The sequence below is a fragment of the Pelecanus crispus genome, chromosome 23, assembly GCF_030463565.1.
Source record: "Pelecanus crispus isolate bPelCri1 chromosome 23, bPelCri1.pri, whole genome shotgun sequence".
NCBI classification, from domain to species: Eukaryota; Metazoa; Chordata; class Aves; order Pelecaniformes; family Pelecanidae; genus Pelecanus; species Pelecanus crispus.
In genome coordinates this window covers 558,192-584,876 of record NC_134665.1, presented here as the reverse complement: position 1 = coordinate 584,876, position 26,685 = coordinate 558,192, and the positions used below count along the sequence as shown (strand labels likewise).

Below are 26,685 nucleotides of genomic sequence, written 5' to 3'. Positions count from 1 at the left end.
AGGAGCTCCAGAGGCAGAAGAGGTACTGGTTCTAACCTGTGTGGGAGGTCTTAATGCACTTAGAATCCACTTTTCAGCTCAGGTGGAGGGTTAATCCTCAAGTGCCCTTTCTTCACCTCTCCAATATTGCCCTGGTAGTTGTGCAAATAGGGCAGTCTGATCTTCAAATGAGTCTGAATGATGCAAATGATTTCCTGTGCAAGGGTTAGCATGTGCCGGATTGGGCTGTTCAGGTAAACCAGTGAGGTTGGGACCCAGAGGAGATGGCTCAGAGCATCAGGATCCTCTAGGCCTGTAGTGGCAGCCAAGTACCATTATCTTTAGTTTGATTGTGGCTTCCTGCAGAAAAGCAAGTGAATCTCTCTGCGAACATCCACGTTGTCTGGCAGTGTGTAGGGCCGGATGAACTCCCTCCAGGAAGAAATGGCCAGCGTGATGGCTTATTCGAATGGGCTTCACGTAGGGGCTTCTGGAGAATCTCCCTTGCCCGCTCAGTGGATGTGGTAGATGGGGAGGTTTGGAGGAATGTGTGGAGGAATGGCGATTGCCTTTAGGGAGAGCTCAGGGTTAGGAGGAAGAGGGCGGGGCCGCCGTGCCCCCATGACGCGGGCCTTTTGTCATAATGCGCTGGGTGAGGTGAGGGGCTGGCGGCAGCCCGTGCACTTGTCGTCCAGGAAAGCCCTGGGCGGAACGCTGATGCCAGGCGCCCGAGTGGCCATAGGGAGCGGTCGGGCCTGGGAGCGCTGCTTGCGAGAGAGGGAGCGGAGGAGGAGCCGGGGCCGCGGGGGCCTCTCCCCATCGTCTGGCTGCCCGGCCGGGCTGCGAGGAGGAGCATGTCGTGCGTCCACTACAAGTTCTCCTCCAAGCTGAGCTATGATACAGTCACCTTCAGCGGCCTCCACATCCCCCTGTGCGACCTCAAGCGCCAGATCATGGACCGCGAGAAGCTGAAGGCGACCAACTGCGACCTGCAGATCAGCAATGCCCAGACCCACAAAGGTGCATGGGGGCGGCGGGCGCGGGGCCTTGGGCACCTAAAGCTGCCTGTTTATCTGCAGACATGTCCTGGTTTTGTCTGGGACAGAGCTGATTTTCTCCCTAGTAGCTGGTGTGGTGCTGTGGTTTGGATTTAGCATGAGAATAATGTTGATAGCACACTGATGTTGTAGTTGTTGCTCAGGAGTGTTTGTGGCAGTCAAGGACTTTTCCGCTTCCCATGCTCTGCCAGGTGCAGAAGAAGCTGTGAGGGGGCAGAGCCGGGAGAGCTGACCCAAACTGGCCGGAGGGCTGTTCCATACCATAGGGCGTCATGCTCAGTATAGAAAGTGGGGGGAGTTGGCTGGGGCACAGTGATCGCTGCTCGGGGACGGGCTGGGCATTGGTCGTTGGGTGGTGAGCAACTGCGTTGTGCATCACTCTGTGCTTTGTATGTTCTTTTATCATTAGTAGAAGCAGTATTACTATTTCTCTTCCTCTGCTGTCCTATGAAACTGCCGTTATCTCAACCCATGGTTTTTACCTTTTTTCCCCCCCAATTCTCTCCCCCATCCCCACGGGGTGTGGGGGGAAGGTGAGCAAGTGGCTGTGTGGTGCTTAGTTGCCGACTGGGGTTAAACCGCGACAAGATATTTAAACTATGTTCAGGAGAATGTCTGTGAAGAGACTTAAGAGCACACTGTTAGGGGTCTTAGGAATGCCATTGGATTGCATGGCACGCGTAGGTAGAGATTTCAGGAGTCTTGTATTTTTCTACTACTGTTGAATGAAATTGTCAAGAGCTTTTGAAAAATGATTGCTTTGCCTGAAGGGCTTTGCTGCAGAAGGGTCTGTGAATGTTGTCTTGGGTTGCTAAGGTACTGTCAGCTTCACACATGCCAGCAGGCTGAGTGGCCAACTGGCTGGCGTCACTACTGGAATGGTTGGGTCTGTGTCAAACAGAGCCTTAAAACCAGACTGATGGATGGTACTAAATGTGATGGAGCCCAATTCTTATCCCCAGGGGAAGAAACGTTTTGAGATAGGCCGAACATGTGGCTTTTCTTATAGCAGGTGAGGAACAGAAAGCAAAGTTTTAGGAGAAAAAGTGATGCTCATAAAGATGTTCCCCCATAAAGTGTTACTCTAGTGTATATCATACCAGTTTTACAAAGTGTGTTGCTTTGTTTTCATCCGTACTCAGAATGCGGTGAAGAAAAAGTGTCTGCTTCACTAGGTTCTGTTAAGCGTGGTGTTCCCTAAAGGTGAGGTTAAAGAAGGAGTATCTGTCATGCTTTAAAGAGCATCCCTCTTGTTCACCAGTGACCAGATCCTCCTCTAGGTTGGTTGTGTTGCCCTTTGACCTTTGTAAAAGGAGTCTAAAATTTTAAACTTGGTCTATTAGTGACACAGGTGCTTCCTGAAGCTTTCCTAAGGGTGTTTCCCATGTGAAAATGCAAAAATCCCCCCGTGGTTTTCAGAGCAAAGCTAGAGAATACATTTCAGTGTAATGTATACGTATGCCAAATTTTTGCTTGAAATGCATAACCATGAATTTCAGTTTTTATTCATCAGATGTAGATGCTTAACCTCACTAAATGTAAACAGGATTTTAAATGTCAGTGGAAAAAAATGATATGATGGACTGTTTTGAAGATCTGGGAAGGCAAACTGGATGGTTGAGACCTATTTTGAATGTCGGGGGGGGCAGGGGTGTCCTCTTCCATGCTTCCTCTAGAGGCATGTTCTATAAAGGCAGAATTCCCTTCAAAAAGCCTGCAGTCAGGAATGATGCATTTCAACTTGCCGCCTCCTCTTAATTTGATCTGAACTTCTTGACCTGTCTTTTAGAATAGATGTTCTCACAATGTTGTGGAAGAACTGTGAACTCCAGAGCTCAGGATTCCTGAGTGCTCTTTCCTGCCCTGTAACATTCTGACTCCAACCCCTTGGAGCATGTGCTATTGTGCTTCTCAGGCAAGAGACAACAAACCAACAACCAAACAACAAACCCCAGCTGGGACCTGACCTGGTCTTAGTGCAGATGGCAGGCTGTCTTCTGTGTTCTGTCAGTCCTGAGTGACCTTGGAGACCAGTGTGCTGCTGGCATTCAAACTGTTTTAAATGAATGGAAAAGATTTTGCTGCTTGTGTGTGATTATCAAACCTGAAGACTTCTAGGAATGTCCCGTTAGTGTGTTGAGACGATAAAAGTGCAGTGTTACATAGAAAGCTTTGCTTTCATCCCTGTGAAGGGATTGCCTGAAGTGCTATGTCATTACATAGTAATAGACATTCTTACAAATTGACTAATGTCTTTTTCCATATTTGTGTTCTTTTCAGAATACACAGATGCTAATGCGCTGATTCCAAAGAACTCATCAGTGATCGTTCGAAGAATCCCTGCTGGAGGAGTCAAAGGCACCAGCAAAACCTATGTTGTGTAAGTATCCATACAGCATTGTACCCTTTGTTAGGGCTTTCAGTGTGTTAGCTGGTTTTGTGGATATTAGTTTACAGAGGCATTCCGATTGCATCTTTGTTGTTAAAGGTGCTGTTAATTTTGGTTGTCATGGGGTAGATTGTAATGTATCTGTCCCAAAGTCGACTGGGACATGGGGTTTGAACTGGAGCAATGTGACTTTTGAGATGATACTCTTGGGCTTGTTCTTGGGCTTGATTTTGCTGAGACCCAAGTTGTAGGTGCTGTTTCCTCTACCTGAGTGGTCGTTATTAAATCTTCTTGCTTCTATTGGTTTTATAGTGAAGAGAGATAGGCATTGTAGTGTGAACTGAGAATTTGTTCCCATGTCAGAAGAGTCTGATTGTTGGGGTTTGACTCTTTCTTGCCTTTGGGGGAGGGAGGGTGGGATATGGCAGGTATTCTTATGCCCCAAGGCTGGGGTTTTTGCATCCTAGCTGTAGAAGAAAGAGCAAGGGTGTCCAGCTGGCGAACCATGCAAACAAGAAGTTCCATTCATAAGGGATTTGTATCAGTTTCCTAAAGACAGCATCCGTTTCAGGCAAGAGAAAAAGAACAATATCCCAAAGTGTATTGCCTTTTGAGCGAGTACAATGAAGGAATAGTTATCCTTTCCAAACCTGAAACGCAGGAAGCAGTTTAGCACATTGCCAACTGTTGCTAGTTCTCTTTCTACATCTGTTTTTACCCTAAGCTGATATCTGTGCTCCAGGTTTTAGTTCTGTATTCCCAAGATTTATGGAGGGCAGATAACTGGGTGTATTGATTAAAATGACAGCCACTCAAATGCCATCCTGCCTACAGCATCATTGCTGTCATTTCTGTATTCACACAGTCCAGTTGTGTATCAGCTGCATTAGCACTGTTTGAATGGTCACGTTTTCCAGCCTTCTTAAAGATAGGCCTCTCCACCACAGTTAGTAGGTGTTATTAGCTTGTGGTTTTGCCATGTCCTTCTGATGTGGGTTCCCCATAAATAAAGTATACTGATGAGTTACAGTGTGTCTCGAACAAACAGTACAGCAGCATCCTGGTGCCCGTGAAGCACTTGCAAGCAAAACACCCTGAATTTGTGTGGCTCTGCATGTAAACTTTGGGCACATTACTGCAGCAGTTGTTGCAGTGCTTTCAGGCACTACTGAGTAATTCTGGACGCCACAGCGCTGTGCTTATAAACATGGCCTTGTTTTGGGGGTTAAGGATTGTTTAAGGATGTATGCTCAGTGCTGCCTTGTGAATGCATCCTCCGTTTCTGGTTGGGTGGCACCCTCTCCTGGTATTGTAATGCTGCCCTAAAGTGAGAGGACAGATGCTGCTGGCATCAAAGCTCAACTAAATCCCTGTGTGTGGGGACAAGGAAAGAATGGCACTGCTGTTGTAACGTTGAAAATTAGCCGTGCAGATTAGCTTTTGATTCCTCCAGCTGGAAACATTGCAGAAACTGCTGGTAGAGTGGTTAATGTTTGGGAATGATGAATGCATGCTGTAATGGTGGAGAGGCCTTGAAAATGTGTTACTCGCCTTGCAGTTTGTTCTTGAAGGAGAATGTACGAAGAAACCCCTGTGTGGTGATCTCAAGCATTTCCTTGTACTTCCTCATCTTCAGGAGGTACGGGCTCTATTTTAAGTTCTGATCACCTCCATTTCTCTTCCAGAAGTCGAACGGAGCCAGTGAGTGGACCATCAAAACCAGTACGTAAAAACACAATCTCACACTTTTTTCTGCACACTGCACTTAATTCTACACAATGTAGCCTGGTATAAATTTTCCAAACAGTAACTTAATCTGTTTTCCAGTAGAACATAGTATATGTTGTAAATAGAATGTATTTGATTCAGCATCGTAGTGTGTATGTTTGTATCGGTTGTTGTGTGCTTTTGTTCCTTGCAACACAAATTGTCTGGAGTGCATTTTTTGCCATTTTCACATTGTATCACTTAGCTTTTGTATTGAAACTCTTTTTTTTTTTGCCTAATGTTTTTTTAAAATCCATTATTGTTCAGCTTGGTACTGTTCCTTACTTCTGATTTGGGGGTTCAAACAAATATGATGTCACATATCACATACATTTTGAGGACAGTTCTGTGCAGCTAAATGATTCCTTTCCATGTCCTTAAATACCTGGGTATTTGTTCCTAAAACTGAATGATTGAAGTGATATTGCTTGGGCCCCTCTGAGTGCATAAATGTCTTTCATAGATTGCTGTGAATTTAAACATCATTGCTACACAAAGTGCTATTGTCAAGTTCTGCATTTGATCTTTCCACTTTCTCGGATGAAGCAGTTTAGTTGAATAGTTTGTCTGCAAATGGAAATACCTAAACCCCAGTGTACAAATTTTGGCACAAGTTTAGAGCCTGGTGCATTTGTGGGTGAAATCCCTGTCATTTGTCCTAACCTCTGCCTGCAGTATGCTTTTGGAGCTGGGTGACTTCAGGGTTGGATGCTGCTTCAATTTCGCAGAGGTTAAGCCTGTCTTTAGTGTACCACCATATGATGCTAAACATATGGAGAAGGAATGATGGAGTGAGGAATCTTTTTCTGCATGTAGAGATCTTTTTTCCCAGAGTCTGCTAAAAACTGCTGCCTTGAATTCTTCCACTGCGTTAGGCACTAAAGGACAAGAGCGTTTTCCACGGAAGGCTTTTAATCTCTCTTCTGATCCAGTTAGTGACCCCTTGAGGAGAGCCGTTCAGTTTACATTGTGAAATGTTATTCTACGCTTTTGAACAACTTCAGGCATAATAAGCAGTGATTCAAGTGTCTTTCTGGTAAGGTTTTACTGGTGTGAGCTTCACTGCTGCTTGTGGCGTAATAGAATTGAGTATACTGGAAAAGGAACAAGCGAGGAGTTCCCCTTTTTCCTTGTGGAAAAAGTGCCCTCCAGTCTTAGTTCTCAACAAACACAGCAGTCCATTACGAACCAGTGGCCTGAGGACTTCATTCCTGCAAGCTGTTCCGTAGGGAGCTGGGAGGGAGGAGTGTGGCTGCAATTTATTCTCAGAAATCCCTTTTTAGCTGCAAATTGGCAGCTTCCTTACCCCTGTGACTCTTAAGCAGTTGTGAGCATTTGACAAGGGTCCCTCTCTGAGATAGTCTGGAGCAGTAAGTTGATCTCAGGCGGGTTTGGTGATTTTGGTTTCTTCTCATTAACCACAGAGGCACTCTGGAGCTGTCACAGGTTTGGATGGTTTTTTGAACAAATACCGATTACACTGGGTTGGAAATGCCTCTTTCAGTGACACTCAGAGGATATGGTGCAGCCTTTCAGACTGCAGTAGAGGTGAACTATTGCTGTGTTTTGATTGTAGAACTTGAATATGTGTTTAATGTTTTGTGCACAGATCAATGACTCTTCTGGATCTATTTCTCTGGCCCAGCTTATTAAGGTATATCTAGATATATTCTTGTCAAATGCTTAAAACCAAAAGTGTTTGCTTTGTATTTTTAAATCTTATACGGTGATCTATAGCTGGATAACTCTTGTAATGTGAACAGAACTTTAATTTAGATTTTACTAATTTAAAAGTATTTATTTTAACTGTAAAATATGTGCGTATTTTGATACTGTCCTGTAAAGAGTAGTTGCCAGTCTGGGAAGATAGAAGGGGAGTACCTTATCAGCCTCAACGTAATGTTGCTGTATTACTCACCTTCAAGATGCAAAGAAGCAGCACTGCAGAAGCTGTTTACCGTTTTTCATACGTTTCATTCATTTTGTGTTGGAAACTAACACAACTTTCAGAGAAGAATTATATGGTCTGTAAGTTATGGACATTTCAGGGCGGGTTGCAACAGCCAAACAAGAAGCGTTTCTGGAACATGGACGATTGCATGGCTATTTTTGAATTTCTAGTCACGATAGTTATAGTTCCGTTCTGTGAATGCTGCAGTTTCATACATCGTAGTACATCTACAGTGGACAGCACAATCTAATTTGTTTGAGTGCAGGCTGTGTCAATTGTGTAAATGTACCTGACTGTTTATAGGAATATGCCAGTGTGTACGTGTGGCATATTAGCAGATGTGACCTTCTGAAACTGTTGCAGTGCCGTGTTTTGCTGTGGAACTGCTTGCGTTCTGTGCTCAACAATGTGTAGCTTTGCCTGGTGATTGCACTAGTGATTGCACGTTGTGCAAAGGCGTAGTGCTAGCCAATGGAATGAGTGGTCTTTCGAGTGACAACGATGAGAGAAGGCAGGGCCTAGTGCAGAGGAGCTGCTTCTTTCTTCTGAAAATAAAGGCTGGAGTTCATTTCCAAGAAAGAGAAATCTCTTCCCACTCGTAACTTCTTCCCTCACTCACTGCAGAAATTACACTGTGTACATTTGGCCAAAAAAAAAAAAAAAAAAAAAAAATTAGTTTGGAAGGTATCCACCAGAAGAAATTGGACTCCATTAGTGCTGTGCCTAAATGTGTCCTTGATTCTGTAAACTCATGTGAAGTTTTCCCCTGAAATGTGAAAAACTGTCCAAGTGGTGTAGACATTTCAGCTTTTGAGAACATTTAAAGAAAAATACAGGGAAATAACATAAAGCAGCTCAGAACTGTTACTTGCGCTGACCTCCTGAGTGCAGACTGGCTTAGCATGGAGGCCATGTGTTGTAAAAAGTTTTCCGGTTTGTTATTCCTATGTATTAAATGCCCTATTTGAGTTTTGGTCTATTCCTAGGATGTGTTTTTTGTGTTTTGGAAGTGTTCTGTAAACCGTTTGGGTTCAAACAAACTAGTTAAGTATCTGTAAAGTTGTCTGTAAATGTTAATGGCAGTGACTTCATAGATGTTGATGTGGATGATGTTACAGTTGAGAAATAACTGTCTATATGAAACAACCATTTAATAAAATACTGAAACTAGATGGTTGCTTTTGTGAATGAATGCATCTAAAAGCAAAAACGTGCTGTTGATCTGAAAGATAGGTGCTTGAAGGTCCAAGTCATTTACAGTCCCTCCCTTCGTCCCTGCTTATGTCTGGACTAGTGTGTAATAAAAAACCTGACCAAATACTGGTTAAACAAAAGCAGCTGGCTTCAAGAATTTGAAGACGTAGTTGTGCGTAAGGTTTATGAAGAAGTTAGTAGGGGGGAACATGCAGTTTGGACTGCCTACAGCACATGACGGTGACATTTCTACTGAAAAGAATCCTTTGTCTTGCTGAGGGATTCTAAAAAGCTTGATTCCTTTTCATGCTTCTGTGTCCGAAACTCAGTTTCAGCAAGCAGAAACAACTTCCCCGACTGCTAAGTTGAGTGTCCTTTTAATGCTGCAAAACGTAAATCATGATAGTGGCATACATCTTTCTCAATTAAATGTACAGCAGAGATCTTCAAATAGTCTGGAGCTTACTATCAGTTCAAAAATACTGGACAGTGTAATTGTTTCTACGCAGAGCTTGAGTCCACGTGGAAGAAAATGGGACTGGTTCCACAAGCCTTTATGTAAGGTGCAGACAGAGCCTAAGGTTTTGGGTGCCCAGGAATGCTCTTGTCAAGCAGGTTACCAGGCACCCAACCCCCACGTAAGGGCGTAAGGACTCCCCAGAACATCTTCAGCACAACTCTGTTTTATATGAGTAGCTGTTTTGGTGCAGCCTCAGCTGGCGCTGTGCTGCTCTTGACGGGACTGGGTGAGTGCTGTGGTCTTTGGCCGTGTGGGCTGCACTGTGTTTCTCATGCGTGTGTCAAATCCTGACCTGTTAAACAGACTGCCAATCTGGCTGAAGCTGATGCTTCCGAGGAAGATAAAATAACAGCGATGATGATACAGTCTTGCCAGGAATATGATCCATCCAAGTAAGTGTTGCTGATGTCAGATCTGTTCTTTGAAGATGATGGAAAAGCTGCAGAGATGCTTGTTGGAACAAGAGAGACACCTTTGCATACCTTTTTCTTTCTTTCCCCAAAATCTTTCAGTTACCTGAAGAAAGCCTTGGGTCCACCTCCACCATCTTACACTTGCTTCCGTTGTGGAAAACCTGGCCACTATAGGAAGAACTGCCCAACACATGGGGTAAGATTGTGGGGGACTGCTGGTGTTCGGTAGTTTGTCATTGTTTTTACCTTGGCAGTCACGGAACAAATACAGAAATGCTCCTATTAAGAATTGTTTGTCTTGGGGTGAAACGCAGAGGTTACCTGGCAATGTTGCAAAGCCCTTCAAACTTCCAGGGAAACCTGCAATTAGAAATGTAAAATTGGCTTTTTTCCAGGCCATAGACATTAAATATGTCCATAGACCTTTCTCTGTGGACTTTCACGCACATTTTTGTATATTTCAATATCACTGGAAATGTTTCTGGTTTTAGCTCTTTTTAATGACTGGTTGCGGACAGGTTTTAGGATTCTGTCTAAACCCAAGATGTTTCTCTTGACCCCATCTTGTGATTATGTGCGTGTTTTAGGTACACAAGCCTCTGGTTGAGTGTTCATGCCATTGAACATTCATCACTGAATGTATCTGCATGAGGTCTGAATTCAGCCTTCATCTAGAGATGGTGAACACAAGTTTCCCCAGCGAGTGATTCAGAGCAGCAAACGGAGCTCTCGCACAGAATTGCGCTGGGGAGGAGGAGCGGGTTTGTGTCTCTTCTCCGAGTGGATGGCGAGCGCAGGGATATTTCCCCCTTCAGGAACCTGAAGTTAAGCCAAAGAATGTCAAATGAGTTCAAAACACTGCTCAAGCCTTTGGAATGTCCTGGTTCTGTTCCTTTAGGAAAATACATGCTTTAGTCAAGCAACCCTTACGCTGGGTACAAGGAGAGCACTAAAGGCTTTTGCTGCTTCCAATAGTCCTTGAAATGTCATTTTAAGTGTGGGTCTTGAGATGAGATATGTCTGTGTTTCTTTCCTTAACAGGACAAACAATTTGAGTCTGTTCCCAGAATTAAAAAGAGCACAGGAATTCCCAGGAGTTTCATGGTGGAGGTGAAAGATCCAAACACCAAGGGTGCTATGCTGACGAGGAGTGGAAAATACGCAATACCAGCTATTAATGCGTAAGTAGGGAATTAATTGGACTGACCACAAAGGGAAGGAGAGAAATGATGTGTAAACGTCCGAGTGGCAATGCAACCAAGTTGGCTGGCATCTGGAATTACGGGGGAGGAAGCATTGTCATTGTAGCTTACCCTTAAAATCTGTGATGCTTTCTACCATTAAAATAGGGCGGTCCTTCTGTTCCTGCCCCTGCAAGTTGGTGAAACTTGTGGTATGCTAAGAATCTGTATTTCTGCAAAACATTTCAGTAGTGTTTACAGCGGAGTCGGTCTCTTTGAACGCTCATTTTGCTTCTGGGTTATGCTTCAAAGGCTTCCTGCAAACTTTAACAAAGAGCTGTTGGACTGAGCTTTCCTGCCCCCCTGACTTTAATCCAATACCATGTGTGAAACAGACTGAAGTTTTCCTGTGGCTATAAACTAAGAAAAGACTACTGTGTGCTGACAAGAGTGGCTGTTTTCAAATGCACTTGGTAGCACTTGTGTTTTTCTGTTGTGGATCTCCTTTTGTAGAAGCTGTAACACAGGCTTCCTCCATTAATCAAACATAATTACTCAGAGACTAACTTTACCCTGAGCCTGCAATTTACACTTACCCTCTGGCAAAGGAGAGGTGGGATTCATTTCACCTGATTTCTAGGTGTCAAGGAATTATTTTTCCAGTCTGAGCTGGTTTCTGAGTTGATCCAATGAATGGGAGAGTTCTGCAGAAGGAAAATTCTTCCGCCCCTCCCTCTTTTAGTGCTGTGGCTACAGAAAAGTAGTTCAAACGAAATGCCTACATGTTAGAAGGCTAATGGGGAGTGAGAAGGATTCCATCTATTCTCTTCCTTTGGTAAAATGCAAAGCTTGGAAAAGTTTTCCTTTACCCATCTTTAACTTTTTCCTTTTTCCTTCCCCACCCCGCCTCCAGGGGAGCTTATGCTAGAGGCAAGAAGGAAAAGCCTCCCTTCCTACCAATGGAGCCGTCCTCCTCCTCCTCCTCAGCTGATCCTATTCCAGAGGAGTTGTTGTGTCTCATCTGTAAAGATCTCATGACGGATGCAGCTGTTATTCCCTGCTGTGGGAACAGTTACTGTGACGAATGTAAGTGTTACTGCCCTGTCTGTTCATTCAAAACATTGCATCTGATCTTCTGAAAGCAGAAATAGGAGATAACAAAATTACTTTCTTACGTAGATGCTGAACAGGAAAGAATTCTTCTCGTATAATGGGGAAAAAAAAGGCAGAAAGCTTTTTTCCCTTTTTACCTATCTAGTTAAGTCCTCTTTACATGGGAAAGGACGAGTAAGAGAAGAGTGCGTAACTCTGCAGGTGATTACAGTATTAGATATGGAATGCATTTGGTTTGTCCACAGCCCTTTCCCTCATACAAAACTATACAGCCAGCTCTGGTGCCTGACTGTGCTCTGCAACAAAGGGACAGTTAGGCATTTAATCCACGTTCTTCTCCACGGGAGAGCTGGTTAAAACCTTCAGAACTCAAACATACAAATGTTTTTTTGAGACATGTTTTATTCATTAACCTGGAGGTTGGTGACTTCTCGCTGTACTAGAGATTGGAAAAAAGACTCGTGGGAACATCAGGACACAGCCTACTCTACATCTTCAGGTGTGACAGTAGTGAAATATCAAACCTGTATGGTTGTGTGCTGCATACGAGACATTTGTGACACTATTGAACTTTTATAGCTTCATGCTCTCAATTCCAGACCACATTCACCCATTAATCATAGACGTGTTTTGAGAATTGATTAGAAGCCAACTAATGTCCTCACTTTGGCTAAAACCTGTTTTGATGGTTCTAATTATTCACAGGCATTAGAACAGCGTTGCTGGAATCTGAGGAGCATACCTGCCCAACGTGCCACCAGACAGACGTTTCGCCTGATTCTTTAATTGCCAACAAGTTCCTACGCCAGGTGCCATGATGCCTTTTACGTAAACTGTTTGTAAGACAAGTCTATTTGTGAAAAGGTGAAAGGGAAGCAAATCCTAATTTACATCTCCTTTAAGCAAGGCTAAATAGAACAAGGCCAAATTTACTTCTGAAATCCATGATCTGTTGTTACAGAAGCTTACAGCCTGGCACATTCAGGTCACACTTTTGTTTAAGATGATTGCCTCGCTTTCAGATTTGGTGTTAACACTGAAGTACTTTAAATACAGATACTCTGAGTCACCAGTCAGTAATATCAGTGTCTAATGGGATGTGTTCATATATCTGTATGGCGATTTATTTTACGGTTGATAGCATTTATAAGAACACAAAAGCAATTTTACTCTGTGGAGGCTTTTGTTCATTTATCTACTGACGTTCCGTATTACCTTTTTGTCAATGTTTTTCTGCCTCTAGGCAGTGAACAACTTCAAAAATGGAACTGGCTACACAAAAAGGCTCCATACACAAATTCAGCAGCAACAGCAGCAGCAGCCACCACCACCACCACCACCACTCCTGCCCGTCACCCCTCCTGCTGCTCTGGTGAGTGCCGCTCAACTGTCTAAACCTTCCCCTCTGTCAATCAGCAGTCTGTTGGAAGAGAAGGTAAGTTTTATTTCAGCATATGTGCTGATTCTTACTTTTCATAGAGCTTATTTTCCAACTGTTTGCATTTATTCACAAGGGCTACCAGGTTCCTGTTCAAAGACAGCCAGCAGTAGCAAGTGTTGTGGGCCCCCAAGGACAACCAATACCCACAGCTGGTAAGTAACTAGAACTTCAGGATTTCCTGAAAACAATTATCTTCAGACCAGCTGAATGGGATTTTTTTTTTTCTTTTTTGCCTCCCCACTCCAGTAGGTCATCCAGTGAGAGCCAGAACAATTTGCTCAGCAGGTGGCAGAGCAGGCTGGGAACTGTGAGTATTCTACAGAAATTCAATAGATGCCTACTTGTAACCTGCTAAACGAGGCCATAACACATAACTTATACAACAGCTGATTTCTAATGAAGTGAATATGCATAGATAGCAGTGGAGGGAGAATACACATGGTAATTAATTTTGAAATTTGAGTTGGGGCCTTAACAAAGGGGATCTGGGCTTGCAGTAAGGTTATTGAAAACAAATCTCCAGTAGAGGATGGAAAAGAGGACTCTGAAAAATGAATGCTTTTTTGAGGAAACCATAATTACCTATAAAACTTAAATATAATTAAAGGATCAAATAGAAAGCCACCCTTTTGATCACTGCCTGAATACGGCTGAAGAAATTGATTTCCCAATAGTAAACAGCCTCCAACATTCTTTTTTAAATAACTTAGATGATACTGATGGAGCAAATTGTTGGAAAAGTCAACGCTGTTATTTTATGACAATGTTGAATTTCTTTCAATTGAGCCATCTCAAATAGCCAGGATGCTTTCTCTCAGTTGGAGAGGGAGGAGTCTGTTTTATCTATTATTGCAGTGCCAAGTGAGTCCTTCCTTTTGGTACATATTTGTAATGGCATTGAGTGACATTGCTAGCGGCTGAGTTCAGAAGCTTTTAGATTTGACTTGTCTTGAAATGCAGTCACTGTCCTTGGTTAGAGCTAGAGGTAGGTGCCAAATGTTGCTAGGACATCTGGCTAGAAGTGCTGATGAAATAGTCCTGTAGGTAGGATTGCAGTACAAGTATTTTGCATCCTGTACAACTTGCCAAATATGGAGTGAAGTTAAGTAGACTCAGCTGGCATTTTAAAATTGAGCTCTCTTGAGGCTAAATCATGTTTTCTTGATGTTTGGTACTGCATGGGAGCTGTTAAGATTTGCTCTTTTTGCATCTTACTGCAAAAAAAAGATTTGCACTGCATGTAGTCATGGAGGAGTGAAAAATGTGCCACTTCCCGTGCCAGTATACACCACCTGAAATCAATCAACAGCTGTGGTAGTTCATGAGATAGGAGTGAGTGGAAATAGAGTTACCCTTCCTGGATGTTTTCACACCAGCAAAGCAGCAGCTGTTCTGCCTTGTAAGCAGAAACTCTTATCAAGCTCTTGACTTTGCAGTAGCATCATGTCAGCAGCTGAAAGCAGCTTTGCCATAAGCATATGGAAAAAAAAAAAAAAAACCAAACACAAAATTGGTGAGAGTGACTGTTTTGAATTACCTTCAGTATTTTTTTTTGTGTTGTGCTTTTTTAAGGTCCAAGTCTCCCCGTAATGCTTAATCTTACTCTAGAAGGTCGTATACCTATTCCAAGTCAAGAGCTGGTTCTTCCCATTCCTACTCTCGAAGATTTGGTCGTTCCCATTCTCACTCCTACTCGCGGTCGCCGCCAAATCGAAGAAGAGGCAAAGGGAAGAGCCGTAACTCTCGGTCTAGGTCAAGGGCACATGGTTATCACCAGTCAAGGTCAAGGTCACCCCCATACAGAAGATCCAAATCACGGCCAAGATCACCAGTATTTAGAGGCCAGTGTCCCATGAAACAGACTATACCTCAAGGGGAGGAAGAAAGGCAGCCTTTTAACAGACACACACAAGTTCCACCGTATGATATGAAGGTTCACTATGGCAGATCTGCTGACGTCAGAGATCCTTTTGAGCAGGAAAGATACAGCGCATGGGAAAGGAACTATCGAGAATGGTATGAAAAGTTTTACAAGGGCTGTTCTGTTACAAGGGGCTCTCTGTTCATGCTCCCAAGCAGAGACGATGCCACCCCTGTAAGAGATGAGCCTAGACCAGCAGATTATAGCGCTTTCAAACCGGGGTCTGAAAAGGAGAAAAGAGAGAAGGATAAGCCAAAAGCAAAAATTGAAAAGGCAAAGCAGAAAGTAGAAGTGGCTTTTCCTCCAAAGAACAACAATATAACAAAAGCATCTAAAGCTTCCCAGAAGATGGACACCAGTCTTGAAAAATCTGCTCAAATGGAACCTCCTGTAAAAAAAGCAAAGAAGGAGTAGCCAAAGGCCGAGTGTTGAAACGTTTTCATCTTAAAAGGCTGAGAATATTTTGATATTTTCCTGTAAAGAGTAGTTTCCACTTTGGGAAGGTAGAAGGGGAGTACCTTTTGGAGGCAGGGGGTGGGGGGGAACAGGGGCGTTGCAGAAGCCATTCTGGAACATGGACAATTGCATGGCTATTTTTCTCTTTGTTTACTAGCATGTGTATAAACACAAATCTCATGTTCATAAATAAAGTTAAGATTCTTTTAGCCTTGTGTATTCCCTGGCATGTCTGTATTACATTTCTAAGTAGCATCTTACCATAAGGGAACAGAGAAGTCTCAAAAAAAAAAAAAATTAAACCAAAGGAAAAATCCTGGAGTGGGAGGGAAGACTTAGAGTTAGTTAGAAGGAATTCAAGTAAATGAAAGAGAAAGCAAACCCATTCCCTTCTTGTTTGCTCTGACTGTCCCTGATTTGGGCTGTGGGTGGCTGTCGGCAGGGTGGAAGCCTTGCATCTCTCTTCACAAGTCCTCTCTCCCTCCCCCTGTAAAAGCTCTGCAGCCTCAGGTGCTTCTGGTCTTGGAGGCACAATGAGCTGCATTCTTAAAGCTACCTCAGGTCTTGGTCTACAGAGAGGGGGTTTTGGTCTTGGTTTTGGTTTGGTTTCTTTTTTTTCATACGCATATCCCTGTATGAATTTCAAAGCAGAACCTGGATCTGTGTGTGGCAGGAATAAATCACTGGAAAGCTTGCCAATTCTTGTTGAACAGCAAAGCAGCAAAACTAAAATGAGTGAGACTTTTTTGAAAAGAAGACGCACAAAATCTTATGCTTTGTGTATTTCTTCATTGTCTTGTTCTTATGTTTGCTGTCATTCTACACTTGCAAATTTGTGCTACTGTCCTGCTGTTCCTGCAGCCAAAGCAAGCAAGTGGATCCTTTTTGGTTTAGTATGACTATTTCAGTAAGTGCAGGGATCTCTGGTTGGTGTTTGTCCTTAGAGGCTGCAGAAATGCAGAGTCATGCCCGTTGTTTTAGCGCGGTCAAGCACAGCTGTGATCCTTCCTGGCTGAACTTTGAGTTTAGCCAAGCCATTGGGTTTTAGGAAACCACTGGAATTTATATGCAGCACTGCAGCAGTGAGATTAGCCTTTTCCTGCTATTTTCTGTCCCCTTTCCCACTTGCTCTGTGTTCATTTCTGTTTAGTCTTCTGTTGGAAGTGGGAGTTAATACATTGACTGTCAGTTCTGGGTTTTGGGGTTTGTCTTTTCTTTTTCTGTTTTTTTTTCCCAATTCTTCTGCATTATTATCTTCGGGTTGTATCCAAGTTGCATACATCGCCTGAGGATGGAAACATTTACCCTGCTCCTGGGAGCAGGGAGGGCTCAGGAGCACATCTGAAATGCTTGTACAGCAGGGCAGGCAGTGTGAGAAACAACCAAGCTGAACTGGAAGCCTGGGTCCATTCCCAGTGCTAGGATATCATTGGTATCAGTGAGACTTGGTGGGGCAGCCGGGTGTCAGCTACAGCTGCTCACATGCTGGAGCGCAGGGCAGTCCCGGGAGAAAAGCAGGAGCCAGGCACGTGCGTTGCATTTGCTGAGCAGGGCTGGGTCCCTGGAGGGCAGAGAGCAGTGGCTTGAAGAATGGCAGCCTCAAAGGGCGTGCAAGGTGCGGGAGCTTCCTGCTGCCACCCTGGCTTGTGGGGATAGAGCTGAGGCACCCAGCCGAGTGCAGCCTGGTCCCTAGGATGGCAGGGCAGGCTCTGCCTGAAAGTGGAAGAGCTGCTCTCAGGGCCCTTGAGGCGTAGCATGGCTTCATGGGCACCAGAGCTGGGCCCCAAACCAACTGGCTCAAGGCTGCTTTGGATTTTGGAATGGACCTGAAGGTGGTGCCCAGTATCTGCTCAGAGCAGACAGAAGGTGGCCTTAGAGCAGACAGCTTGTCTCCTGTGGATACTCTGCTGTTGCAGCCCCAGATTTTGCAGGTGGTTAAGGGGGATGGATGTGAGAGGTGGCCACACTGGACAGCAAATTGAAGGAAGAGTTGGGGTCATTTTGGGGAGAGGAATCTGGCAGGGACAGCAGTACCCAGGAAACCCCATCAGTAATGGCATGGAAGTCCAAGAAGACCTAGCTAACAGCACCTGAAACACCACATCTGTTCCCAGGTGTGGCAAATGTGGGAGGAAGGGGGGAAAAATAAGCAGGGGTAGGTGCCTTGTTTGGGAGGGGGCACGGGCGCAGAAAGGCAGGAGCCAAGGAAGCTGAGGGGATGTACAAGCATGGAAAAAGGAGAGAAGTGGGGATCAAGGATCCAGCTGCTGCTTGGTTTGCTGGTTTGACTGAGCCCTGCACCTAATCCCCACAGCCCGTCCGACCTTCTTTTGGAGGGCGATTCCAAATCCTTTTGTGCGTGGCCCCACTCTGTGTACCCGGTGCAGGGTGGGTGCAGAGGCCTGGCTGCTAGCAGTGGCAGAAGGGAGCACAGGGCATGGGGACCCAGCAGCTGGAAACACCGAGTGTCCAGGGCCAGGTACTGCTGGAGCGCTGTGTGTGTGCAATTCGCGAGTGAACTTGAAGCTGGACGAGCTGGCGAGCAAAGAGGAGAGACCCTATCAGTCATGTGGATGGCATATGGCTGCAGCACGGGTACACAGGGTTATATGTTGTTATTATTATTAATACTACTACGACTATTTTACTTAATTTATTTCAATTATTAAACTGTTCTTATTTCAACCCACAAGTTTTCTCACTTTTAATCTTCCGAATCTCTCCCCACCCCACCAGGACAGGAGAAGTGGGTGAGCGGCTGTGTGGTGCTTAGTTGCTGCCCAGGGTTAAACCACCACACTCTATGAGCTGCTCCCTTAGAGCCTGCAGTCACCTGCACATGTCTGGGGCCACCTCCTGAAGCCCAAATGTCACCAGGTGTTTGTGCCTGAACAGCTCCCCCCTGGCCTCCATCTCCATTATTGCCATGGGAGCTGAGACAAGGAGCTCCCATGCAGGTGCCCATGTTGTGCCCACCTGAAGTGAGGCAAGAGGAATCCCCCCTCCTGTGGGTTTGTGCTATGCATGGGAGTGACCTGAGACCCTTTCTGATACCTCTTCACCTGAGAAGTGTCTCTCCCAAGGAGAGTGGTTGAAAATAAAGGATGGCTTCAGGCAGTTTCAGAGCAGGTTCCCCTGCAGCCCCAGGGACAACACAAGGGAGCCCAGTGGGGCAGAGCAAGGGCTGCCTTGGGCTGGTGCTGTGCTGCTGAGCTGGGCCGGGCTCCTGGGATGCAGGCAGCTCCTGGCAAGCGGGCAGCGCTGCAGAGAGACAGCTCTGCCCAGGAGCAGCTCCTGTGCCAAGCGCAGCAGGGCTGAGGGCAGTGCCTGCAAGCAGGGAGGGGAGAGGAGGGAGGCAGACAGGGGTTAAAGGCAGTGTGGGGTGGGAGGGTGCTGAGAGCTCACTGCGGGAGAGATCTTCACAGTCTTGACACGGTAAGTCTGTGACTGCAGGGCTATGCAGCTGCATTTCCTTGAGGGGTCTCCTAAAGCTGGCACATGCCACAGATTACAGGATCTGTAAGTACAACTCTGAGAGTTTCTCTGTTGTAGAGAAGAACATGCTGCAGAGCAGGGCTGCCCTGCTGCACCATGAGAGACCTGGACAAGGCATGATGGCTGCCTTCTCCAAGGGATGGCTGAAGGGGTGTGAAGGCGGGTGTGCAGCCAGGGATGCCCAGGGCTGTCCTTGTGAACAGGGTCCCTGCACCCCAGGGTGCTGTGTGCCGGGGCAAGGACTCTGCTGCCTGCCAGGGTCAGCTCTCAGCCTGCCCAGGGAACTCCCCACGGTTGTGCAAGGAGAAGCTGTGGGTGGACAGAGTGACCCCAGCAAGGCAGGGTCCTTCTGCTGGTGAGAGGGTGCTGCGTGGGTCAGGGCTGCTCAGAGCTTCTGCCTCATCTCCAGAGTATTTCCAATAGGAGGTTTCAAGGGGAAGATCAAGACAAGGATTACTATAAAGAGAAGGAATTTCCCTGTGCTTTCAATTTCCTTCTCTTGGGGAACAGCAGGTGAGAAATGATAAAGGAGTTCTTAATATTGACAGAGCACTGAGACTGCTGAACTGTAACTCTGAGTGATCAGCAGGTTTTCCAGGAGTCTCCCAATGAGTTTTCAGCCACTCCTCTGCCCGAGGACAGAAACAGGATCACCTTTGATGGACCCATCAGGCTTAATCTGACCTGTGATTTTTTCTACCTGCAAACAGGACCATGCGCCCAGCCAGTGCCCTGCACACAGGCAGGTTTCTGGAGGGCTAAGGAGAGGACACAGAGGTTGGGATGGGGTCTGTGAGTGCTCACAGGGAAAGACATGGCACAGGGAAACAGCTCCCATGAGAAAAATCTCCTGGCAGCAGGGATATCATCAGGGAATGAAAGGAAATAAAAACGTAAAATGTTTTAAAGGAGGGAGAATTGAGAAACCTCCGTCTCATCCCCTGCCATGCAGAGCCCTTCCCCTGAGCAAGCCCCCTTGCCTCCTCTCCCAGCCAGCAAAGCCTCTGCCCCAAGGGCTGGGGGCTCCAAGGCGGGAACCAGCTCCCCTGCAGCCAGAGCTCCAGCAGAGCCGTGCTGCAGCTCTCCAGCCCCACGCCCAGGGCCCTCTGCAGAGCACAGGGGCTGAGAGCAGCTGCCCGGCAATGCTGGTGCCTGGGAGGTGGCGGGCACAGCTGGGGAAGGGCAACGCTGGCCTGAGGGCCCACCTGCCTCTGCCCTGGCCTCTCTCACCCACACCCGCACTCCAGTTCTCCTTCTCGCTCCACTTGTCCCTGTTAGTGCTGGGGTTATTTCCTTCTTGCTGTCAGGCTCCCTGGGGAGATGCAGTTTCAGCTGCAGAGTCACACACTGGTCTTGTGGGTCCCCCCATGCCCGTGTGTCCATGGGAACAAGTGTCCCAGCTTTCCTCTAAGCTGTAGGGCAGTGGGCAATGCAGTCAGTGCATGGAGGCAATGAGCTCAATCTCCCTTACTCAAATGCCATCACTAAGACACTTGGCTATCAGCTGGAGGTGCCCCTCCAAGCTGTGAGCTTCTCTCCAGGATGCAACCCTGTCCTATAGCATCTTTGAGTTATGTGAAAGCCCCATGGAGAAGCGCAGAGATGCTACGAGAGAGAAAATGATGTTGGGTTTGTGCAATGAGCCATGCGTGTCCTTGGCTAGAAGTGGGATGCTGAGACCTTGAGAAAGGCTGAGACATTTAGTGGGTCTGTGGTAGATCCCTCTGCTCTCAGCAGTGCCTGGTGGCTTTTCAGGGTAACATGGGAGTCTGATCACCCTCCATCTCAGAAAGCTGCAAGCCCAGAGAAACTGGGACCCAGACAGAGGGACAGAGCAGCTGCCCTCACTCTGCACGGAGCCACAGGCAATCCTCTTGCCTCGCAGAACTCGCTCTGTTCTCCCTGAGTGCAGCAGAAATGCTGGGGGTTTCTGACATCCAAGAACACTCCCCAGGGCTGATGGGGGGGAGCAGTACAAAACCCTAGAGCTCTTAAACTGCCTTTACCATGCCCGTTCCTTAGCCCTGGGAGTGCAGATGCTGACAGACCCTTCTGCGTTAGCAGTGGTTCCATCTGACACAGTTGAACACCAGGACTGGTCCCTGTCCCTGCCCACTGCTGCAGAGCAGGGCTGACTTCTCAAGAGCCCGTGGGCAGATGCCCTGCTCCTCATGGCACACACGGCCAGCACCAACCAGGGCTCCAGGCACAGAGCTCAAGGAAGGTCTGCTAGAAAAAGAAAAGTGTCTCTTGTGTGTGAGAGGGGGAGGGTCTATGGGAAAAGCCTTTGATTTTGCTCAGAGAAGTCTCCCCTAACTTGTCACCGTCTTTTTCTCCTCTGACAACACCCCATGCCCAGAGGCAGCAGATGTCCAACAGCAGCTCCATCACTGAGTTCCTCCTCCTGGCATTTGCAGACAGGCGGCAGCTGCAGCTCCTGCACTTCTGGCTCTTCCTGGGCATCTACCTGGCTGCCCTCCTGGCCAACGGCCTCATCATCACCGCCATAGCCTGTGACCACCACCTCCACACCCCCATGTACTTCTTCCTCCTCAACCTCTCCCTCCTTGACCTGGGATCCATCTCCACCACTGTCCCTAAAGCCATGGCCAATTCCCTGTGGGACTCCAGGGCCATCTCCTACTTGGGATGTGCTGCACAGCTCTTCCTGTTTCTCTTTTTCAGGTCAGCAGAGTATTGTCTTCTCACCGTCATGGCCTATGACCGCTACGTTGCCATCTGCAAACCCCTGCACTACGGGACCCTGCTGGGCAGCAGAGCTTGTGTCCACATGGCAGCAGCTGCCTGGGGTGGTGGGTTTCTCAATGCTTTGCTGCACACAGCCAATACATTTTCCATACCCCTGTGCCAAGGCAATGATGTGGAGCAGTTCTTCTGTGAAATCCCCCAGATCCTCAACCTCTCCTGCCCACATGCCTACCTCAGGGAAGTTGGACTTCTTGCGCTTAGTGTCTTGGTAGCATTCAGCTGTTTTGTTTTCATTGTGGTGTCCTATGTGCAGATCTTCAGGGCTGTGCTGAGGATCCCTTCTGAGCAGGGATGCCACAAAGCCTTCTCCACGTGCCTCCCTCACCTGGCCGTCATCTGCTTATTTGTCAGCACTGGCATGTTTGCCTACCTGAAGCCCCCCTCCATCTCCTCCCCACCCCTGGACCTGGTACTGACACTTTTGTACTCGGTGGTGCCTCCAGCAGTGAACCCCCTCATCTACAGCATGAGGAACCAGGAGCTCAAGGACACAGTGTGGAAACTGATAGATGGATGTTTTTCTGAAGCAACAATCTTCATCTCCAGAGCAGTTATACTGTAACTCAATACAGGCCCACAGTTGTTTGTGGTGGTTTTTCACTTGTGATAATGTTGTCATGCCCTTTCTAAATCACTCTCTGATTTCCTGTTCATTATGGACAGACTGTGTAAATGAGGAACCCTCCCCTTTGTATGTGTTTCAACACAATAAAGCACCCTTCAGTGACCTTTTCTTGTCCTGAGATCCTTCCTCCAAGGCCTTTTTGGAGCTGCAGGGACAGTTCCTGTGTTCAGGGGTGGAGGGGAAAAGAGTTCTGGCATGGCAGCACTGCCAGGGAGCACCAGCCCTTGCTCTTCCAGGGCTGTTGTGTTTCTACTTGCACACTCTCGTTCTGATCCCTTGCAGTGTTGTAAGGCCTGAGTGCTCTGGCAGCTTGGTCACAGGAGTGCTGCGTGGCAGTGCTGTGACCGCAGGCAGGGACAGGCCATGGGCACTTCTGTGACAGAGCTGGCCTCCATACCAGCGTTTCCATAAAGAAAGGTGATGTCCTCAGGGCAGGACCTGAAGCCTTAGCTCTGCTTTCAGAGTTGCTCTCAAGGAGAAGCTCAAGCAAGTGCTGTGTTGAGGGAAACACCAGTGAAGAGCTCAAGTGTGTGAGTGTGCAGGATGGGGGCACACAGCAGTGTCCCTTGCACAGCCAGGCCTCCAGGGATCGCCTTGAAGGACCAGCAGAGCAGGGTCTGCTCTGTGTCCTTGTTTGCTGGACACCGCGGGCAAGGTGCCCCAGGGCAATGGTCACAGAGCAGCCCCTTGCAACCACCCTTCACAGCACTGGCCTCTCACTCCAGCAAAGAGAGCTTGTTTGTCCCTCCACAAAGGCACACCAAACAACGAGGTCAGAAGTGCATGTTTGCATTGTCCAGAGGAGACTTAAGCATGCCCATGGTGTGCATGTGGGGAGATGAACCCGAGTGAGCACCAATGCCATCAGCTATTGCCAGAGGTGCCATGAAGGCCAGTGGGACAGACAGTGCCTCCGGTTCACTTCACCTGGAGAGTAACGTCCCCAGGGAAACCACCTGAATGCAGCACTGGGATGTGCTCCCTTGACCTGAGGTGCCTGTGTCCATTCCCCCTGCCGTGGGGCATCTCAGATGGGTGCAGAGCAGGGCGACCCACCGCAGGGCTGAGGTGCCTCCCAGCCTCTGGCAGTGGCAGCAGGAGGCCAGAGGGTCATGATGCCTGCTGCAGTGCAGGGCCTGCGCGTGTGCAAGGGCAGGACTCGTGCCGCTGCACAGCCCTGTGTGTGTGAGGAGTACAGGAGGCCAGCTCTGATGGGGACACCTCAGGGGGCCCTGCCCTTCCTGGGTGTGGCTCCAGGAAGAAACTCCACTGTGCCAGTGAGATTCATCTCACCCGCCTTGGACAGGCTCATGGCAAATGCTGCTGTCTGCTCACATCACCCTTTCTGGATTGTGCCCTCCAATGTGTCAGAGCAATCAGAGAGGTGCTGGGCTCCTTGCAAAAGGCAGACATCAAACCTTTCTTCCAGAAGTGCAAGAAGGAGCATTAGAGGCTGGTCACCCTCAGCTCAGTCCCTCGGAAGGTGATGGACAAAGTACTCCTGCAGGCATTTCCAGGTCCTTGTAGGACAAGAAAGGGATTGCTGAACCTGCATGGGTAGGGGAAAGCAGGGGATGTTTTGTACCTGGACCTTAGCAAGGGTGTTGGCAAGGTTTCCCACAGCCTCTTTATAGCCAGATTGGTGATATCTGGACAGAAGAAATACGTGATGGAATGGGTGGGAGTTGGACTGGTGCCTCAAGCCCCACTGTCACCAGTGGTAGAGTCCTCCTGGTGGCCACTTCCTAGTGGCATCCCTCAGTGCAAGCACTTGCGCCAACACTCTTGAGTGTCTTTATTAACTCCCTGCATAATGTGATGCAGCCTTTTCAGCTCCTTTGTGGATGATGCCAAACTGGGCAGAGTCCTTGAGAGATCTCATCTGCTTAAGCCTGCCTTGAGCAGGACAGCTGGACAAAATGATGCTCAGGGGTCTCTTTCAACCTGAGTTATCCTGTGATTCAATGAATCTTTTCTTTGGAGAGCTTTCTGAAGACAGTCAAGAGAGAGTCAGCAGTAGAGATATAAAATGCACCAACAGAAATACAGCAGTTCCTCTGAGGAACATTTCTCCACTCAAACCATTGGTAGGAAATCTATGAGATCAATTTGATGAAACAAGCTTACTGTTGTCTGCTCACGTAGTCGGCCACAAGGAGGGTGATGGCTGGGTACAGTACCATGTGGTCAATTGTGTCTCAGGAGCTCCTAATCCAGCCAATGGCTTTGAAGGGGGCTGTGAGGTCACTTCTGCCTCTGGATGTGACAGGCCAACAGCAGGACTGTGTCTGGGAAAGGGACTTCATTCTGAAATAGCTGATAGGTCAGCCCTTGACTCATGGCTGGGATCTGTGCTTTTAAGCGCACATCTGCCCGCGTCTCTGACAGGCCAGCAGAAGGCACCTGGTTGGCACATTGACTGGGAGATGCCTTCTGCCCAAGGACCGAGGCTCACTGCAGGAAGGGGGCTTCTCTTTTGGTTGTCATGTCTCTTCTGCCTGAGGACATGATGGGACAGCAGCAGGCACGCAGCTTGCTCATGTCTATCCGAGAAGCTGAAAGGGCAGCAGCAGGCTTGGAAGATGATGGTGAGGTTCCTTCTGTGTAGTGAGGTGAAAGGCCACAAGAAGGCTGATGGGTTGGGATGGCTGCTTGAAGGGTTGTTTCACAGATGTTGGTGCTTTCCTTGGAGGTTGGAAAGAGCAGGAGAGAGAGACACTGCCACACAGTGCAGCTGGGAAGGTGGAGATTGGCCATGAGGAGGAAGAAATGTCACTCAGAGGGCAGTGCTGTGGGACATGAGTCCTCCAGAAGGAGTATGACATCAGTCCATCTCTCCGTGTTTCAAGGAACAGAGTGTGAGGGTGGACAGACATCGGTGAATGCATGGAAATGCCATGGTGAGAGCAAGGTGGGGAAGCGAGGTGGGTGCCTACAGCCTGCAGGGAAAAAGAAGCAGCTGTGGCACAGCGCAGGACAACCTGTGTTAGAGATGGCAAAGAGCGCTGGCAAGGCTGGAAGTTGCCAAGAGAACCCAAGCCTTTGTGCCCCTGGGTACGGCAATCGTCTCTGCCACCAAGGCCCATGAGCAGACATGTTGTGCTAAGGCACTGGGGGGGCCTCATGGCCTCCTTGCACACCCCCAGGAAGGCTGGGAGCTGTCACACCCTTGGCCTTCACTCAGCATCACACCCCCCACAGCCCAGTGCCCCAGGAAGGGCCCAGAGCAAGGTGTGAAGGACAGGATCTGCCTTCCGTGGGGCTGGGGGTCAGGCCTTGGCCTTTCTGCTTCATCAAACAAAGCCAGGGCTTTCTCAGCAGCTGAGCTGCCTGCACATTACCTTTGCCTCCCTGCAATCACAGCCTCCAATTCTCTGCTCTAACGAGTCCCTTGGGAGGCTTTGTCAGTAATGGCCCTCAGTGGGACTCATTAATGCTTCAAGGTACTTTGGGCTTTGCTTTTGACATTGAGTCTTGGAGAGGTTTGTGCAATCTCCTCTCAGCACCTGAGCATCAAGGACTCAGGATCGAATACACCATAGGGCTCATTAACATCAAGCAAGCCCTAACAAGCTGTGTCTCTTCCTGTAATTGTCTTCTAATCTTGTACAGTTCATTAGAGAGGTTTCCTAGTGCACTTCTGGAGAAAGATTTCAAAGAACTTCTAATAAAAATGAATTTTTGTTTTTAAAGGCTGTAGTTAATTATGTTTCAGTTTAGAGAAGAGAGGATAGCAGCCGTCTCGGAGTGCTGTTGACCCAGGGTCTCTCCCAAGGATGTGTGTACTGGTAGGAGAAGCTGTCCCTTGAGCTCTGACACAGCATGGACACCCTTGCTCCTCACCTCCCCAAGCCCTTCATGGCTCTCATTGGCCCCCTGGCACTTGCATCCCTTGTCCTTACGTCAGACTTCTCCTCTGCACTCTGCAGCTGGATGGTACAGCTCCTTTGTGCCAGCTCCCACCTGCTTGACTTCGAGACCTGGCTGCACAAAGGCAAAGGGGGATTGCTCTCATTTTTGAACAAGCAGAATAAGCCTGATAAGACTCACCATTGCAATCAAACACCGTCCTCAACTGTATGCCAAGTACAAGCTGCCACCAATGAGGTTCACCTTCCACAAGGCATAACCATGGCAGAAATCGTTTGGACAGAAAGGAAATGGCAAAATAAAGACAATTAAAGGGTGTCTAAAGGCAGAATTAGACAGACTACTGAAAGATAGGCAAGCTTTCAACTCCCCTCAAGCTCAGAACAGCTACAGGACTGTTGAGAGGTGTCTGAATAATCAAAGAGTAAGGGGAAGGGAAACCTGGAGAGCAGTTTCAAGTGTTTCTGTGCAGATAGGTTGTTGTCAAGGAGATTTCAGACATGGTCAATTTAGTTAGGACAGGTGGAAATACATGAAAGAAGA

General features: G+C 47.5%; 2 protein-coding genes across 2 annotated transcripts; both read left to right on the top strand.

The window, feature by feature from the left end:
• The first annotated feature begins 833 nt into the window (after positions 1 to 833).
• Positions 834 to 15,341, top strand: LOC142595805 (E3 ubiquitin-protein ligase RBBP6-like). The gene is given in 15 exon segments (XM_075724657.1): positions 834 to 999; positions 3,318 to 3,417; positions 5,106 to 5,148; positions 6,803 to 6,847; positions 9,162 to 9,250; positions 9,371 to 9,467; positions 10,313 to 10,452; positions 11,366 to 11,538; positions 12,271 to 12,374; positions 12,809 to 12,874; positions 12,917 to 13,000; positions 13,080 to 13,158; positions 13,256 to 13,313; positions 14,579 to 15,101; positions 15,237 to 15,341. Coding segments are annotated over 15 exon segments (1,872 nt in total).
• Positions 15,342 to 21,246: 5,905 nt separating this feature from the next.
• On the top strand, positions 21,247 to 22,209 carry LOC142595804 (olfactory receptor 14A16-like). Its single transcript, XM_075724655.1, has one exon. The coding sequence runs from the start codon at positions 21,247 to 21,249 to the stop codon at positions 22,207 to 22,209; it is 963 nt and encodes a 320-aa protein (XP_075580770.1).
• Positions 22,210 to 26,685: the final 4,476 nt, after the last annotated feature.